Source organism: Larimichthys crocea, chromosome XV (assembly GCF_000972845.2).
Source record: "Larimichthys crocea isolate SSNF chromosome XV, L_crocea_2.0, whole genome shotgun sequence".
NCBI lineage: Eukaryota > Metazoa > Chordata > Actinopteri > Sciaenidae > Larimichthys > Larimichthys crocea.
In genome coordinates, this window is record NC_040025.1 from 13,396,300 (window position 1) to 13,413,055 (window position 16,756).

The window sequence follows — 16,756 nt, forward strand, 5'->3', positions numbered from 1 at the left end:
GAACATCTCCAGCGCTGTATCCAGTTCTCCTCATACATCCGTGAAGAGGACCTGCGTCTGTAGATATAAAAGACTCATTCTAAGGGAACACAGCGGTTCTTATTTCACGTGATTATACATGAAGGAGAACATTGTTATGCAAATCGTATTCAACTTCTGCCGTATTCGTTAAATGGAGCCCCGTTCATCTGACGCACTGGACCTTTAAGTCGGTGTAGATGTAGATCATTGTCCTGACAGACACACACCACACAAAACATTCTCCAGATGTGACTTCAACACGTTTGGCATAAATTGAATAAAATAAATGAAGTGCTTTATTTTAATTTGAGAGTATTACATGCCTGTAATTCATGGCTTTATTAATGGTTAAAAACTAAATGATTTAAGGATCACCAATAAAGACTCTTGATTTATCTTCTTGCACAGTATCTAGACTAAAATCTATTTATTAACCATTTATATTTTTCATTCAAAACCCTCAAACATCTGAATGATAAACCTCAGTTATCATGACTGATAACCGCTCTATGAAGCATTAGTAAATGAGCTGCCTCTACATGTTTGATCCATCCGACAGTCTTTTGTTTTCTGCTGTGTAATGAGCGTAAACTCTTCGAGGCTTCTTCTTCTCTTTCTCCTGCTTAATCAGGTTGGTTCCACTGTGACAGCTGAGTCCCGCCGTGCCCGCTTCAAAACCTTTTTATGAACCAACACTGCCATCTCCTGATACAGACACACATGACACCTCATGGACTCACTGACACTAGGTCTGGGCGACCTATAACTATATCTGTGTGAAGCTCTGTGAACTTCCAGCACAGCTCGTGTTGGGGAGGAGGTCCTCTCTGAAGAGCTGGAGGTCTTCAGGAGGTTTGTGAAGGTAGAGAGTGACGCCCATGATCTGGTAGGACATTCTACCAATGGGGAATAAGTTTGAATTACCCTCAGCATACAGGTGGCAGAGCCAGGTGTCATTCATTGGCACAGCACAACAGTCAGGAGGTAACATATGCCGGTACTGTAGAAGGGCGTTCAAGTAGGTGGGTGCAGAACTGGAGAGAACTCTGTAGGCCAGCATTAGCAATCCATGATGCCAATAGATAGGCAGATCCTCCTAAACACACTGGACCTTTAAGCCAAAGGGAGCTGAAGATTCAAGAGATGTAGGTTCATCACTACCCTGAACAACACACTGCCGTGTCATAAAAATATGAATAATAATAAAATAATAATAGCCACTTTAAAAAATGACTTTCCAAGGCTAAGAATATCAAGTTGCAAGACACTATCTTTATTTTTACATTTCTTTTTTTCATTTTAAACCTTTAAAGTGGTTCTTGAGAGAGCTGTCTTCCTTCCATCGCGCATTAGTTGAGGGACTGCTTGTATGAGTTCAGACCATTGAATATCTCTGGATGTCTGCACTCTCCTCTTCTCTCTCCAGTAAACCACCAAAATGACCAGTGCAATGACGCATGTGATGCTATAAGTGATCAGCACCTGTGTGTTTAGACAGAACAAACACACCACTGGTGAGTGAGAGAAATATTTAGATCGTTGCATCAACCAAACCCATCGAGTCCAATCAAAACCCTACTGCGTAAATCCAGCGCTTCCTTCTGACATGCTGGTCCGGCACGGTCTGGTTTCCAGTTGAGTTCCACTGGGCCAGAGAGCTTTCGTAGTCGAGATTGAGAAACCCGTCGGGCAGAACGTGGATTCCCCAGTATACCCTCTTCACCCTGCGGAAGGAGGCGTCCTGCACATCGCAGCGGTAAGTACCTAAAAATGATGTGATCAGTTAATTCATTGGATATTTGTTCATCCTCTAACCCTGCCTGTGAGCTCACCAGGAAATTTGTAACGTAAACCATGTGTGCATAGGTGTGTTTACCTGCATCCTCCTCCGTGACAGGGTCCAGAACCACTCGGTCCAGAAGAGGAGCATCCCGACGAGTAAACAGAGTGTCATCAGAGCTGATTATTCCTCGGGCGTAACGCCATGACACCCTGGGACATGGAAAAAAAAAGTCCTGTACCTCTATGGAAAGGAGTAGGAGTAGGGAGAAGGGTGTGTGTGGGTGTAGTTTTGCAGGATGACCTGAGTCCTCTCCTCCACCCTTACCTCCAGGAGAACTTCCCCATCGCCTCCATGATTTCTTCCACACAGTCCATCTCCACTCTCTGTCCTGACGTCACGGTCATCGTCCTGAGTCCACACTGCCACGACTCCTGACACTTCACCTTCCGAACACGACACTCCTTCGACAGCTTTAAATAAAATCACTGTTTTTAAAACTCCGAGCTGTAGATTTCTCCATTTAGTGCTATACTTCTAAGACGTCTCTACCATACCTCCGCTCCATCTTTGCTTCTCGCATCCTCTTCCATCGCCGTCTCACCGTCCTTTAGGAAGCACATGGTTTGAGTTTTAATGCCCAGCCCGCAGGTGGTGCTGCAGGGGGAGCTGTCAACAATGACCTCCACGGGCACTTTATCCACCTCCTCCGGGTGAACTTGGGTCAGGGGATGGAAGAGGAGGAGGAGGAGGTGAAGCCATGTAGTCATACGCTGCATTTTCAAAGTTGATGGTAGATCTGCAAGAAACACAACATTTCCCACTCAGTGCTGAAGTCAGTTATCACAAAGAATGCACACTATTGTTTTTCTTATCGCTAAGCAACAAGATGTGTCTACTGTACCCTAATATTTAAACAGGTGTATCTACATTAACTCAACCAGGCTGAGTGAAACTTAACTTTGTGTTTTCTGTGTGATATGCTCAATCAGAAAATAACTGAACGACACACAGCAGCTCTCACCGTTTAAAGGTCCAGATGAAGCTCCTAAGGAAATCAAAGCATACTCAACTTCTTAGTAAATCCAAAGTCTGATACAAACTGAAGACGTAAAAGATGTTTGGATAAGTCCAAACTGCTGCATCTGATAGTCAAATATAGTTTGAATAAAAATTTCTTGTCATGACAACCATTCTTTGCATCTCAGCTGTTGGTTGCCATGGCGTTGTTGTTGCATGAAACTTGTGATTCTGCAGCATCTTTCATGACAGTTTTCCCCTCTGGTGTTGATCAAACCAGTAAAAACGGTGCATAGTGTTGCAGTTTGTAACATGACCACTAGGTGTCAGACAAATACCAGAGAGAAAGCACAGCAGAGAACAGCTGTCCTGTGAAGTGACTGCGGCCTTCAGTCCATAAATGTAGAAATGAATCAGTCAGATTTGTTTGTAAAATCATTTCCGGTTAATAAGCGACCAAACACACACACAGTGTAGAATATGGGGCAATAACAGAGATAAAACAAACACTGAATTAAAATGAATGATACAAAACAAGAAACATTAATAACAGCTGTGATACAATTGAAGCTTAAAAGCAACAAAAGTTGTTCACAAAGGAAATGACCTGATGAAAATAAGTTAGAAATGTGCAGAGCTGCAGATGTTGGTTTCCTATTAAGAAGTTAAATTCAATTCAATTTTATTTATATAGCGCCAAAACAAAAGTTATCCCATGACTCTTTCCACATAGAGCAGGTTTGGACTGGACTGTACTCTTTATAATATTATCTACAGAGACTCAACAGTTCCCACTATGAGCAAGCACCTGGTGACAGTTGCAAGGAAAAACATTGTTTTAAACTTTAATTTATTTTCTTATTTTTTATTAAAAGTGTGTATGAATGTGTTTGGGTCATACGTAGTGTGTGTTTTTGACTTATTTTTATCATTCTATGATTTATTGTTGCCTTATTTAATTAATTTTTATGTATTGTTTAACTTTAAATTTGAATTATTTTATATTGTCTTGTCTTTTAAATGTCCGTGTTCTTAAATCTTATTTATCCTGCTTTGTTGTGTGTTTTTTTAAACTCTCATTTTAAAAGGTGCTATATAAATAAAGTTATTATTAGCATTATTATTACTATTATTATTAACAGGCAGAACTCAAGTCTCATCCTTTTATTTCCCTCCCTTATAATAAACTGACAAACATAGCCCAGTATCATAAATCACAGTTTGCCTCTTAGACCCTCGATTCAGGTAAGAAAAACACCTTGAACCACAGACTTCACTCATTGGCCACTGAAAGCATATGAGTCATTTCTGCTGGCAGACTAACAATGCACCATTATCTTTATGTGGCCCTCAGGTCCACTGAAGGATCCATTTCATGATCTATGGTTCATCCCTACTCAGAGGTTTCCAAACCCGCCTGGTTTCCCGGGTCCAAACACTGGTATCACACTCGTGTTAGAACATTATAATGGGCCGGGTTATTTTTAAACCCTGAGTGCTTCTGCCACCAATACTTGGAAAATGACCAAGACACAGAAAAACACAAAGAAAAGAAAAAAAGAGAGTCACAAAGATGACTCAGCGTCGGTGGGGGACTGGAACATGTTCAGTAGCCAGTAACAGTGGCCTACTTGGCAGCCCAGACAAACTCAGAATGTGGTCAACACCGCATGTCTAAGTGTGTGTGAACAAATGTAGATGGGATGAAGAGGAGGCATAGGAAGAGGAGGAGAGGATGAATGGGGTGATGTGACAGAGGAGAGGTGGAAAAGTAGGAAGACAAAGCAGATGAGATGTTGCATAAGAGCAAGAAGAGGAGGAGGAGGAGGAGGAGGAGGAGGAGGAAGAGGAGGAGGAGGAGGAGGAGGAGGAGGAGGAGGAGGAGGAAGGACCGCTCACTAGGAATTACACATCGGACGATTCCACACCTCACAATTTAAGTTCCAACGTGTCGTTTATGTAGCAAGGTGGAAATAAATCTTTGTTTTTGTGACGTGCAATAAAGTGACAATTTAACACACTGTGCTGTAAATATCTGCATGTAGAGGAAGAGCAGTGCATCAATCAATCAGTCAGACTTTATTTATGTAGCACTTTTCAAAATGTAGCACAAAGTGCTTTACACAATAAAACAATAAATAACCCACGCACACACCCCCACACACAAACTCCTTTATGAATAAAAAGAAAATGTTATGTCATCATAGAAAGGACGAAAATACAGGACAAGAAAAGGACATTCCAGATAAATCATATAACAGATTAAAATGTCAATTTATAGTTCAAATAAAAGTTTAAAATGTATAAATGGACGGAAAGTACGAGGAGACTAAACAGTGAGATGAATCTATCTGAAAAAGTCTGAGGTCAATCCACAGCTCTCTCCATGACTTGTGTTTGAGCCGGCACAGATTCATCAACTCTTTCAGCTTCCTGTTGCATGAAGGTGTGGTTTATGACACACAACTATTTATACCGTTGCTCAACTTCCTTCCAGAAAGCAAAACTAGTCGGTCGCGTTGCTCAGCTGCACAGAGAGAGAAGCCCGGTTTAAAGAGCTGTGGTTCAGTTATGGTTTTAGGTTTAAAGCTGGCACCGTGGAGAGAAACAGAGTTATCTCAGAAACAAGGAGCTTTGCATTTTAAAGTTTGCATTAAGTGAAGAGTTAAAGACTGAAGGTGAACAGGTTTAGGTTTAACAGATGCAAAGAAAGGCTTAGGTGAAGTCAAATCAAGGTGGTTTATGGTGAAGCATGTCATTTCCTGACATGAGGTTTGAACTTTGAGCCGTCGGTGGATGTTGTCGTTGCTTGTCTGGCAGAGGAGAGCGATGACCGAGCACCTGCTGAAAATACTGGTTGTTGGTGATGGAAACGTTGGGAAAACCTCCTTTGTGCGTCGCTACGTCAACGGACAGTTCAACAGTTCATACAAGATGACAGTGGGAGGTACGGCTGCATGTTTTATTACCACTGAACTGTTTCTATTTTCATGCAGTCAGATCAGTGAAAAGTTTCTAATATTCCTGTAGAAATCTGATCAAACAGGTGAGACCTGTTTGGTCAGGTGAACGTTCTTTCTGTTCATTGAAGCTTTATTAACATAATGCCACAGCATATGCACCGGTCGGCCTTTTGCATCGTGTTAGTGTGATAGAGAAGACGCTGCCACAGGGGAATCGTACAAAAATGGGGGGAAAGGAAGAGGTCAAATGAATTTACATTCAGGACCACAGGAGAAGAAATGAAGGAGGTTCTGAACATCAACACTTGGAATATAGTCGAAGTCGAATATCAACTATAACCCAGTAGTTCTCAAACTTTTTCTGGTATGCTTCACTCCAGAAGCTGGAGGTTCACACCCACCCTACTCTATAATTTTGTATCAATCATTAACAATAAAAGGGGAAGCATCCAATAAAGAAGGATCCAGATTACATTTTAGGGAATTAAATTAATTTCTCCTACGTAACTCAAGAGATACAGGTACATATGACCCAGCTACACACAGAGGAACGTAAACAGATAAAATGTAAAACTATAGAGTAGATGGAAAGTTCATAGTTCATGTAAAACAATGTTTTTATTTCCAACAACTCATTTGAAAAGACCAAAACCAACAGTGTGTTAGTCAGTCCCTCATAACTTTATGACTTCAGCAGACCAAACCAAATAACAGTATGTTATGTTGGCATGTTGACGTTTATATCATAAACGGTATAAAACATGGACAATCCAAAAACAAGATACCTGTGATGGCACCCACCTGTCAAATGAATAAAGACTCACCCTCAGTGCAGTGGTCATGAACAGGGAAATAACCATGGGGACTTCTGGAGTCAGCCTCGAGTGGACTTCATTAAATCAGGACACTAGTAAATGGTTTGTTTGTCTCTTCTCTGAGAGTGAAAGTCTGGAATTTTCTTAATTTTTCAGATTTTGAGCTTTTTGTGTAAAAACCTCACTTCTGTCACTTCTCACTTGTTAAACGTTGGCTCGCTCTTCCTCTTCCTCTGTCTCTGATGTCGATTTTCTTCATCTCTCCAGTGGATTTTTCTGTTAAGGTGCTGCACTGGTCGGACAAAGAAAAAGTCAGACTTCAACTGTGGGACATCGCAGGTACAAAACATTTCTCTGTACACCGATAAATGAACGGAGGATAAGGAGTGGATGTGAACTTTGTGTGTCCTCCCTCCAGGCCAGGAGCGTTTCATTTCCATGACCAGGATCTATTATAAAGGCGCGCTGGGCTGTGTTGTGATGTTTGACGTCACCAGTTCAGCCAGCTTCCTTAGCTGTCGCCGTTGGAAACAGGACCTGGACAACAAGGCTATGCTGCCCAACGGAGACTCCATCCCCTGCATCCTACTGGCCAACAAGGTGACTCAGTGCGTTTACTGTAACTAATGAATGATTTACCATGAAGCCGCCTGCCTCAGTATTAAAAAAAGAGCGATGTACTGTTGCTTGGTGGATTAACACTTTAGGCTTTCAGCTTGGCAGCATTTGGAGATCATAATTCAGTGAGTCAGTGGAATAAATTACCAATCCAATGGTATTATGACATTATACTCAAGAGGTAAGACAGGTGGTGGATGGCTGATGATTTCTGTTAGTGAATGAATTCCTTTAAATACAGCCATGTGCAAGATGAGTCATTTCATCAAACTTTGTCATGGTTGACAGCCCTGACTGGAACACGTCGGTACTCAACCAGTACAAAATGCAAAAACGTCCTTTTCCTTCCTTCCCCTCTCTTTGTCTGTCTGTCTGTCTGCAGTGTGACCTGGCTGAGCGCGTCGTGTCAGCAGAGAGCATCGGCAGGTTCAGCGAGGCCAACGGCTTCATTACATGGATGGAGATCTCGGTCAAAGACAACAAGAACGTCGGAGAGGCCATGAGGTAACTTGAGAAGACGGTTCAGACGATGAAGCGTGGCGTGACAGACCGAGGTTTGAAATCTCATGTTGCTGCTGACTTTTGGATTATCTGCAGATTGTCCTCAGTACCAATCAAAATACAAACAATTTAAATGGAGTTTAAGTCATTTTTCTTTAGCCTCTGTTTACTCCCTTAAAGTCTGTGTCCTGTGCATGTCATCATTACCTGCACTTTCTCAGACCTCATCCTCTGTGGAGAAACCTTAATAAAGCTGCTTGTATGCATGACGATGTTGGTAGACCATAACACATTCTCTAGATCACTACCCAAAGGTCATAACCCTAAATGTCTTCTACTGTATTAAAGGAGCAGTGTGTAGGATTTTGTGGCATCTGGCGGCATTGTCCCAGATTGCAACCCCCTTGCCTCAGGGTAGCAGCAGAGTATTCTGAAGCCGAATGGCACAGACGCAGAAGAAATTAGGATTTGACTTCATGGGAAGATTGATTTCAAGGCGTACATTGGCAGCATGGAAACAAGACAAGTAATGATTCATCTCTATAAACAGATATCACTGAGGGACCTAAATCTCCTCAATAATAATGAGTCTTGGCCCACATATCTGTTTTTGGATAACTGCTGGCTGCACCGGAAGCCCAGAGACATCGGCCAAGGTTCAGATGATACGTCATCGTAAGGCATGAACCAACTGGTTCCATGTTGTCAGTGTATCGCCTAATGCCACCGAGACGAAAGCCTGTGATTCAAGTAAATATGAAATCGTGTCACTAAAGTCACTAAATCTGTTGCGTTTCAGGAGGTTGGTGGAGGGGATTTTCCTGATCCAGTCCGGTCAGGACACGTTCCATCCCAGATCTAAAGGCAGCATTCATCCTGAAGCAGACTCCTCACAGTGCAACAGCAGAGTGGGCTGCGGCTGCTAAAACGCTGCGTTCACAACGGACAAGGTCCCACTGAGCAAGGCACTTCAACCCTCAGGTACTCTGAGGAGGGGTAGTGTCACCAGAACAATTCTGTGGATAACGAAAAGTTAATGCAGCTCTTTGTTTCCATGTTAAAGTTTTAAGAATAGCTTTGTTCACACTCAGTGATTCCAGCTTGTTAGAGGCATTGTGCACTTGACACTAAAACAGGAACCCGGTACTATTTAAATCTGCACAGATTTTGTTGCTAAGCTTCTGATTTGTTTCACCATTGACTGCCAGTTCCCCTTATTATTGTTATTTCACTCTTGCTCAGAGGTTCTTTGTCTCGTTCTTTCAATCTGTCAATAAATCAGTTTTTGAAATCTCCCACAAACTCATCACAGACCTCTGTCCCTCCAAATGTGGTGCTTTCAGCTGTGTACATAGTCCTAAAAAAATATGGGTTAACATGATTTTGGTCAGTATTTCTGCAGAAAAGCAGCAGAGTAGCATGAGCAGTGATCTGGCTGAACGGACGAATAAAAGAGCTCCAACATCAACACACAGTATCTCACTCGTATTGTTTGACTGAGGTGATCTCTGGAAAGTGGATCAGTAACTACAGCTGTTGTGCTCCGTCGAATTGACTGTTATCATTCGGGTGCTAGAGGACGAGGACAGAGAGAGACATGAAGACAAACAGAAGGAGCTGAGGGAAGGTGTGTGTACGCTTATTTAATGGAAAGCTTGTCGGTGTGAGAACGAGGTGTGGAGCGTGCTCAGTGTGGTCGCCAAGCCACCTCCTCCAACAGGCTGAGTCATTCAGACACATGGCGTCCCCGTGCTAACAACGGGATGTGTGTAAGTGTCTGTATGCCAGTAAGGCAAATGGTGTGTAGGTGCTGTTGTGTATGTGTGTGTGTGTGTGTCAGATGGAGGCACATGGATGTGCATGTGCCCCGGCGACGTCAAGAGCTCACACACATCCTGTCAACATTATGCTTTTTGAATTGTCAGTATGAATCTTTGACGGCAGAGATTTGTGGGTAAATTCCCACTTTTCAAATGAAAGCATTCGCAGTTAGAAGATTGTAATGATCCCAAAAAAAAACCTGTGAAACACCGTCTTTATTATTGTCAGAACTACATCCAAGAGCTACATAATCATTCCAATAAAATACAAAGAAATCAGTCCAGCTCGGCGTCTGTCTTTCAGCCTTTTATTTCACCAAGCTCTCACCAACCACTAAAAGTCAGTCCCACATTTACTCTTGTCCGGCGGCTTCTTGCTCGCTCACTCTCTCCTTTTCTCTTCTCAGCTTCCTCCGTCAGCGTCCTCTTCACTCTCTCCTCCTCTGCCATCATGTCCATAGAAGCTGCTAAGGCATTGCTAACAGCCAGTGTGCAAAAACAGCTTAGAAATAATCTGTTAAAGTCGACAAACAAAAGTCCAAAGTCGAAGCTAACATTACTGCAAAGCGAAATGTTACGATGCTAACTTATGTATTGTCCAGCTCCTGTTCTGGCACGACACTGGCTCTGTAAACCTCCTCTTCCCAGTGGTACACTAACACTCCCTCATTAGCTAACAGCAGCTAACAAACTGCGCTAACATTAGCTAACAGTGGCTAACTAACTGAGCTAACATGAGCTAACAGCAGCTAACAGACTGAGCTAACATGAGCTAACAGCGGCTAACAAACTAAGCCGGCGGCTTCTTGCTCGCTCACTCTCTCCTTTTCTCTTCTTAGCTTCCTCCGTCAGCGTCCTCTTCACTCTCTTCTCCTCTGCCATCATGTCCATAGAGGCTGCTGAGCCTGAGCTCACTGAAACCCAAAGACACCGACTGCTGTTTCTAATATATATATAACGTTTAAAGGTAATATTTTGAACTTGTGATCTGAACTGGACTTGCTGGAACGCAGTAGGTAGGTCGACCGGGAAACATCAAATTAGAAAAGCATAACTTTTCATTTTTTGCTGCTATATTTTTTCATTTTAGCAGTGTAATAGTAAATTCAGTTCAAATTCAGTCTTTGTTTCAATCACTGTAGACTCATAACCTTCCCCCTTCTTAAAATAAGACACCACCTCCTTTTGTCTTTGTAAATTGTGATGCCTAGACTCAACTTTGCACTTAAATACACGATCCTGCAGGATACTTCAGGTGTAAAACACATCGACGGGGAGGGGGGAGGTCTAAGCTGATGCTTAGGGGCAGCAGTGTAGGAGGCCTCCCACCAGCTCATGTAATTGACTGACTGACTGACTGACTGACTGAGTGCCCTTCCTCATGTCAAACTGTATTTTCCTCTGAGCAAGACAAAAAAGCCCGAAATGGAAGGAACTGTTCGTCCTGCATCGGGATCACTGACAGTGTTCTAGTCCATGGTAACATGTGGTTCTCCTAAAACAGGAGTGCAGTAGGTAGGTCGACCGGGAAACATCCACAAAAAGCTTGCATGTGGCGATGAAGTGCTCCCCAGACACACACTCAACCAAAATTAATAATTGGTGTAATTTGCAGTCTATGTGTGTTTGTGGAAATCCAGTTTGAATTCTTGAGTGCGCCTGTTTGCGTCACCGAGTGGGGTTTTCTCTCTCTGTATATGCAGGCTTCTGTTTTGATCAGTGAGTTGGAAAGCAGGAGCTCTCAGCTCTGACTCAGTCGTCCACGCAAAACCCAGAGAACCCTCAACGAAACCACCAGATGTTTGACAGATGGACGGAAGGAAGTCTTGGTCACTACACAATGAGTATGTCACCATGACCCACTGGTCATATTATTCTTTTTTCTATTCATAGTTTTGTGGTTCACAGTGGTGAGGCACTTCAGCGGGGCACATCGGCTGTAAATGGACACATTTACTGTTGTGGAAACTCTGGTGACGTGTTCTGTTCTTAAATTATCCACTGCAAGACGTGATGGTCATTTATTATGACTGCCAGGTTGTGCTTGACTTGTTTCATACCAGTTATTACATTATTTTTTCAAACTCTGTCTTCAGTTGCAAATTTGTGACTGCAGCTCGACATCACCTGTCGTCTGGTCAGGAACTGGTCATTTGTGAACAACTTGAACAAGAAGCCAATGCGGGGGTACCAAAAACTGCAGTTCCTCAAACGTCCACCTGAGGCTGGCTCCAGAAGTGAGTCAGTCTCCATAAGTCCCCATGTTAGACAGCAGAAATAAACATGTTTACAGCCTGGTACAAAAAACAGTTTTGGTCTCTGTAGCTAATTTCCCCGTTCATGACAACTGTACTGAGGGTGAATTTATATACAACTCACCTGTTCACATTATATTAAGGCTTAAAGTTATGCAGGATTAAAAGCGTGGACGCTTTAGATGAGCTGCTTTGAGGTGGGTGCTGTTACAGATGGCTTGTTTGCGTCCCCTTCATTCAGCCCCCTTTAGCTCCACCCACGATCCACGTCTTTGTCCATTTTTAGATTTGTGGTGGCGTGGATTGCCAAGATGGAGCCACCACACCGAGCTTCACAACGGGTCTTCAGAAACCTGTAGGTGACGTCACAAATACTACGTCCATGTATTTTGCCCAGGTGTTTTATACAATCTATGCAGAGTTTCTCACTCCAGATTTTAAACTTGGATCATGCAGTTTTACAATTCAGTCCAACTGAATCTCTGGATCTGTCGTGATTGATCAATTTGCTCTTTTATGTCACCATTTTTTGTTGTGCCTTTTTTATTTTTATACACTTTTATAACATTTTACTTACAGTCGTATTCTTCATGTCTATCTAAGGAAAAAAATTAAATTCTGATCTATGGAGTTCAAACTTGCGGTAGTTCTTCCTTGTTGCCATTTGGGGCTGCCAGGAAACACATTTACTTAATGCTGCTTGAGATACTTCCCTGAATAAATAACATTAAAAAAGTGTGTGTGGCCTAAAGATTAAAGAACAATCTGAAGATGCCAAATTAGAAAAGCATAACTTTTTATTTTTTGCTGCTATATTTTTTTCATTTTAGCAGTGTAATAGTAAATTTAGTTCAAATTCAGTTTTTGTTTCAGTCACTGTAGACGCATAACCTTCCCCCTTCTTAACATAAGACACCACCTCCTTTTGTCTTTGTAAACTGTGATGCCTAGACTCAACTTTGCACTTAAATACACGATCCTGCAGGATACTTCAGGTGTAAAACACATCAATGTAGGAGGCCTCCCACCAGCTCATGTGATTGACTGACTGACTGACTGACTGACTGACTGACTGACTGAGTGCACTTCCTCATGTCAAGCTGTATTTTGCTCTGAGCAAGAATAAAAAGCCTGAAATGGAAGGAACTGTTTGTCCTGCATCGGGATCACTGACAATGTTCTAGTCCACGGTAACATGTGGATCTCCTAAAACAGTTTATTTGATCCTGGCACATGTTGGCTTCATTTCCTCTGTGTGTTATATTTAGCATTATTGGTTGTATGAATGGATGATGTGATGCAGCTGACCTTCTTGTGTTCATGTTGTGTCTTTAGCTGCATTCAGTGGTGGAAAGTAACTAAGTAGATTTACTCTTGAGCTGTACTTTAAAGTCAAGTCTTCTCATTAAATACAACACGTCGTTTAAGGCTGATTATCATGAGGAATTCATACTTCACGCGACTTTGTGATTACTTCAGAGAAGAACTCTTTTCTTTGTTTTGAAGCTCAGTTTAGGCGGTTTATGAACGGCCGGTGCCTAATCTGTGGAGATGCAGGTGTGGTGGATGAGTTATTGTCGAAGGTGTTATGCGGCATGGCAGCTAGCCAGATCTGAACACCTGGGCCAGGTGCTCCTGCAAGATAAAACCCTGCAGCCCACATTTACTCTGGCTTTCTCTCACCTGAGCACCTAAGTTATGTGACTGACTGACGCACTCCACACTTATGTCTTTAGTTTTGTGTCCACCTCAACAACAACTTTGACTTAAGGAGGATTATAATGAGTGAAAGTAAAGTCTCCCCTCAGACGTGAACTACAACACTTCAGCCAAAGAATTTGCTGATTTTGCAGCAGTAACGTCAAAACTCCACGAGGCCTTGAGACGAGACGTCAGCAGCACTTTCAAGGAGTCGCTCAGGGAGGGTCGGCGTTCTCCAGCCTTTTACTTCTGACCTTCCTGGAGTAGCACAAGCAAACATCACGGATTACGTGAAACATTTTATATGACGGAGTCGGATAATGACGAAAAAGGCGCGTTATCGTCTGTAGCATGTGCTCTGATGAAGTCTGCGTGACTTAAAGCTTATCTGTGTGATGAAAGTGAAATGATGTGACGTAAATCTGCTGTTCTGTCCCTGTGTGTTCTTTTATTCTCCTGCAATACTTGTTTTTTTATCCCTCTGTGATGATTCTCAAGGTTCAAACTTCTGTTTATTTCAGGCACTTTTATGTGGGTGGAGAATGAAATGCATCATTTGGGATTAAAATAAGTCTCATTATTCACGGGGGCTGACGTTGACATTGGCATACAGTGATTGGCAAATGTAGGATTTCTTTCCACATTGGGGCTTCTTCAGCCAACAGATCCTCGACCATCTGCTGATGGCGAGTCACAGAGAGGCAGAAAGAAAAGGACCAATGAGAGACAAACACTGTGCAGGTCAAGCAGCCTTGGTGCTGACCCGTGAAAACATCCAAACCCGGTCAAAATGACCCGCGTATGTTCGAGTTCCTGATTTAGACAGAAGGCTTGAGGAGCTGCTGGAGACTGGAGCCAAATTCTAAACCAGTAAAGTCTTTTTTTTTTCTGTACTTCTGATTCTCTAACTTCTAAATTAAAACATGTGAGTAAAGCCACAGAGCAGCAGTCGACACAGCGAGGGAAAGCTATGAAAAGCAACGTCTGACAACTACGTGACGCGTTAATTAGACGGAGGTGAAACACTGTTGATGTCGTGAACCTTCGACTGTGACCAGTGCTGAGTTCATCAGCCACGAGCTGGGACTCCAAATCAGGCAAAACTTAAAAACTTAAAGCTGCGCAGAGCGAAAACGACATTGTGTTTTGCATCTTTGGTATTGACATAGTCAGTTGGTCTGTTCAAGGTTTTTATAATATTTCTAAAAGAGACAGACAGACAGACAGACAGACAGACAGACAGACAGACAGACAGACCTGGAGAAAAGATCCGAACAGAGCGAACAGAGAAAGACGACAGCAGAGAGACAGAAGGAGCAGATGGCAAGAACAGGTGAAAGCAAATAAACGAGCAATGCCAAGAGCAAATGACGGTGGTGTCATCATACTCCGGTTACATGGACCTAAGGATCGTACACTTATCTAACCGTTGTTACGATCATATATGAGGGTATGAAAAGAAGTAACATAAAACCAGATTTTAAGGTTGTTAAACAAAAAGTATTTTATTAAATGAAAGTTCAGATCGAGGTGAGGCAAAAGGGAACTAAGGGCGAGCGAGTGCTGTTAAACGAACAAACAAATATAACAAAAGGAGAACTCTATATTATCTAAGTAGAAAACCAAAACGAGAAGGAAAAACCTCACTATCTAGATCTAAATAACAAAACACATCCAAAACAGCACCTGAACTAATGGGTAATGAGTAATCAGTAAATATATCTAACCAGGGGTCTCCAAACTGGTCCACGACGGGCCGGTGTGGCTGCAAGTTTTTGTTCCAACCAACCAAGAGCACAAAGTTTGACCAATCAGCTCTCTGAAGACTGAGACCAGTTGATTAAATGAGTCAAGTCTGGTGTGCTGCTGTTTGGTTGGAAGGAAAACCTGCAGCCACACCGGCCCGTCGTGGAACAGTTTGGACCCCCCTGAACTAATCCCTGCCCAGTCCCAGAAGAAATCCTCACCAACCTTGACGAAATACAAACTAACGAGTATCATCTAATACGACTAAACGAGGCGAGCTCACAAACACCACACAAACAACAGGTGAAGCCTCCACGATGGTCAGGCGGCTCTGGTTTAAATCCCTGTGATGCTGCGTTGCTGGGCTCTCTCATTGGCGGCGCGGAAAGGCTGCTGCACCAATCCCGGCCCTGCACAGCTCACCAACGCGTTGTCCCCGCCTCCTCCAGTTGGGGCCAACCAGGGACCGGCAATCGCTCACCTGCATTTACCTAGTAGTGATGGGAGTTTCTGCTCTTTTTAGTGAGCCGGATCCTTTGGCTCAGCTCACCAAGAAGAGCCGGCTCTTTCGGCTCCCAAGTGGCTTCTCATTTTACCACTTATACCTTTATATAATTCAGGCAAATTTAGCGCTGTTTTGACTTGTGATTTGTATTTGAACGCATATATCACTTGAATTTCAATAATTTGCTGTAGCCAATTGCATTTACAGTTGTAAAATCCCTTGTAACTCCCTGAAACCACCCATGAATGCACTAACTTGCTTGAAGAACCACTCTGGTACGCAAAGCAGATAGAAAGCTATAAAACCTAGTTGAGTATATGATATATATAAATATTATATATTAATATAATATATATATATATATAATATATATATTATAATATATACAAACACATAATATAACAACAACAAAATATAAATTAAATAACAACACTCGGCTTGTTCGGTCGCGAACGCATATTTGTCACAAACACGCTGTGATTTCTAACACTTCATACAGATATTCCCATTCTGTAAGCCAGAAGTGCGCAGCCCATATAAGTTCAGTGGAGCTCAGCAAACCTGTCACCAGGTGCAACATCAAGTCTGTGCATGACCACTGTGAAGGTTTCTTACTTTTACTATAGGCTGGTGTTTGTCCCTTCTGGGCTACTGTAGACATATTAAATGGGGACTCCAAACACAATGATTCTTCATCCTTCAGGTGATTATACACTATGAACAGTTATTAAATAGAGCCTCTGCAGCTTTTATCCATTTTTAATTAATGTATAAATGATAAATGTGCAAAAAGCAAAGGGGTCTGAACACTCAGTGAAAATAGTGTACCAGTACAGGAATCTGTGTTTCAGCATTTTCACTAAGAATTTCATGTTCAAAGTCCGGCCCGGTCCAATCACGGCCCGTAGTCAGATTTCATTTTTATGATATTTATTTATGGCCTGCTGGTGTCAGAGACTGTATGACTGAGATTTGTCTTTTATTTGTTGACATAAGCTGCTGCTTTCTATT

At 42.4% G+C, this 16,756-nt stretch overlaps 2 protein-coding genes across 2 annotated transcripts; one reads left to right on the forward strand and one right to left on the reverse strand.

Moving 5' to 3' along the window:
* Positions 1-431: 431 nt before the first annotated feature.
* On the reverse strand, positions 432-2,966 carry tmem81 (transmembrane protein 81). Its single transcript, XM_010749061.3, has 7 exons — positions 2,826-2,966; positions 2,359-2,600; positions 2,129-2,274; positions 1,898-2,013; positions 1,601-1,785; positions 1,327-1,503; positions 432-1,149 (listed from the first exon to the last, which is right to left on the reverse strand). The coding sequence occupies exons 2-7, from the start codon at positions 2,578-2,580 to the stop codon at positions 1,135-1,137; spliced, it is 861 nt and encodes a 286-aa protein (XP_010747363.3). The 5' UTR covers positions 2,581-2,600; positions 2,826-2,966; the 3' UTR covers positions 432-1,134.
* Positions 2,967-5,331: 2,365 nt separating this feature from the next.
* On the forward strand, positions 5,332-9,816 carry LOC104933566 (ras-related protein Rab-7L1). Its single transcript, XM_019267060.2, has 5 exons — positions 5,332-5,768; positions 6,867-6,938; positions 7,018-7,199; positions 7,600-7,721; positions 8,518-9,816. Exons 1-5 carry the CDS (start codon positions 5,618-5,620, stop codon positions 8,642-8,644), a joined length of 654 nt encoding a protein of 217 aa, XP_019122605.2. The 5' UTR covers positions 5,332-5,617; the 3' UTR covers positions 8,645-9,816.
* The last annotated feature ends 6,940 nt before the right edge of the window (positions 9,817-16,756 follow it).

Coding starts and splice junctions, on each gene's coding strand:
- tmem81 (XM_010749061.3), bottom strand. CDS start 2,580: ATGCAGCGTATGACTACATGGCTTCACCTCCTCCTCCTCCTCTTCCAT. Junction 2,275..2,358: donor GAAGCAAAGATGGAGCGGAG/GTATGGTAGAGA, acceptor TTTTATTTAAAG/CTGTCGAAGGAGTGTCGTGT. Junction 1,786..1,897: donor TGTCACGGAGGAGGATGCAG/GTAAACACACCT, acceptor CATCATTTTTAG/GTACTTACCGCTGCGATGTG.
- LOC104933566 (XM_019267060.2), top strand. CDS start 5,618: ATGTTGTCGTTGCTTGTCTGGCAGAGGAGAGCGATGACCGAGCACCTG. Junction 5,769..6,866: donor ATACAAGATGACAGTGGGAG/GTACGGCTGCAT, acceptor TCATCTCTCCAG/TGGATTTTTCTGTTAAGGTG. Junction 7,200..7,599: donor GCATCCTACTGGCCAACAAG/GTGACTCAGTGC, acceptor GTCTGTCTGCAG/TGTGACCTGGCTGAGCGCGT.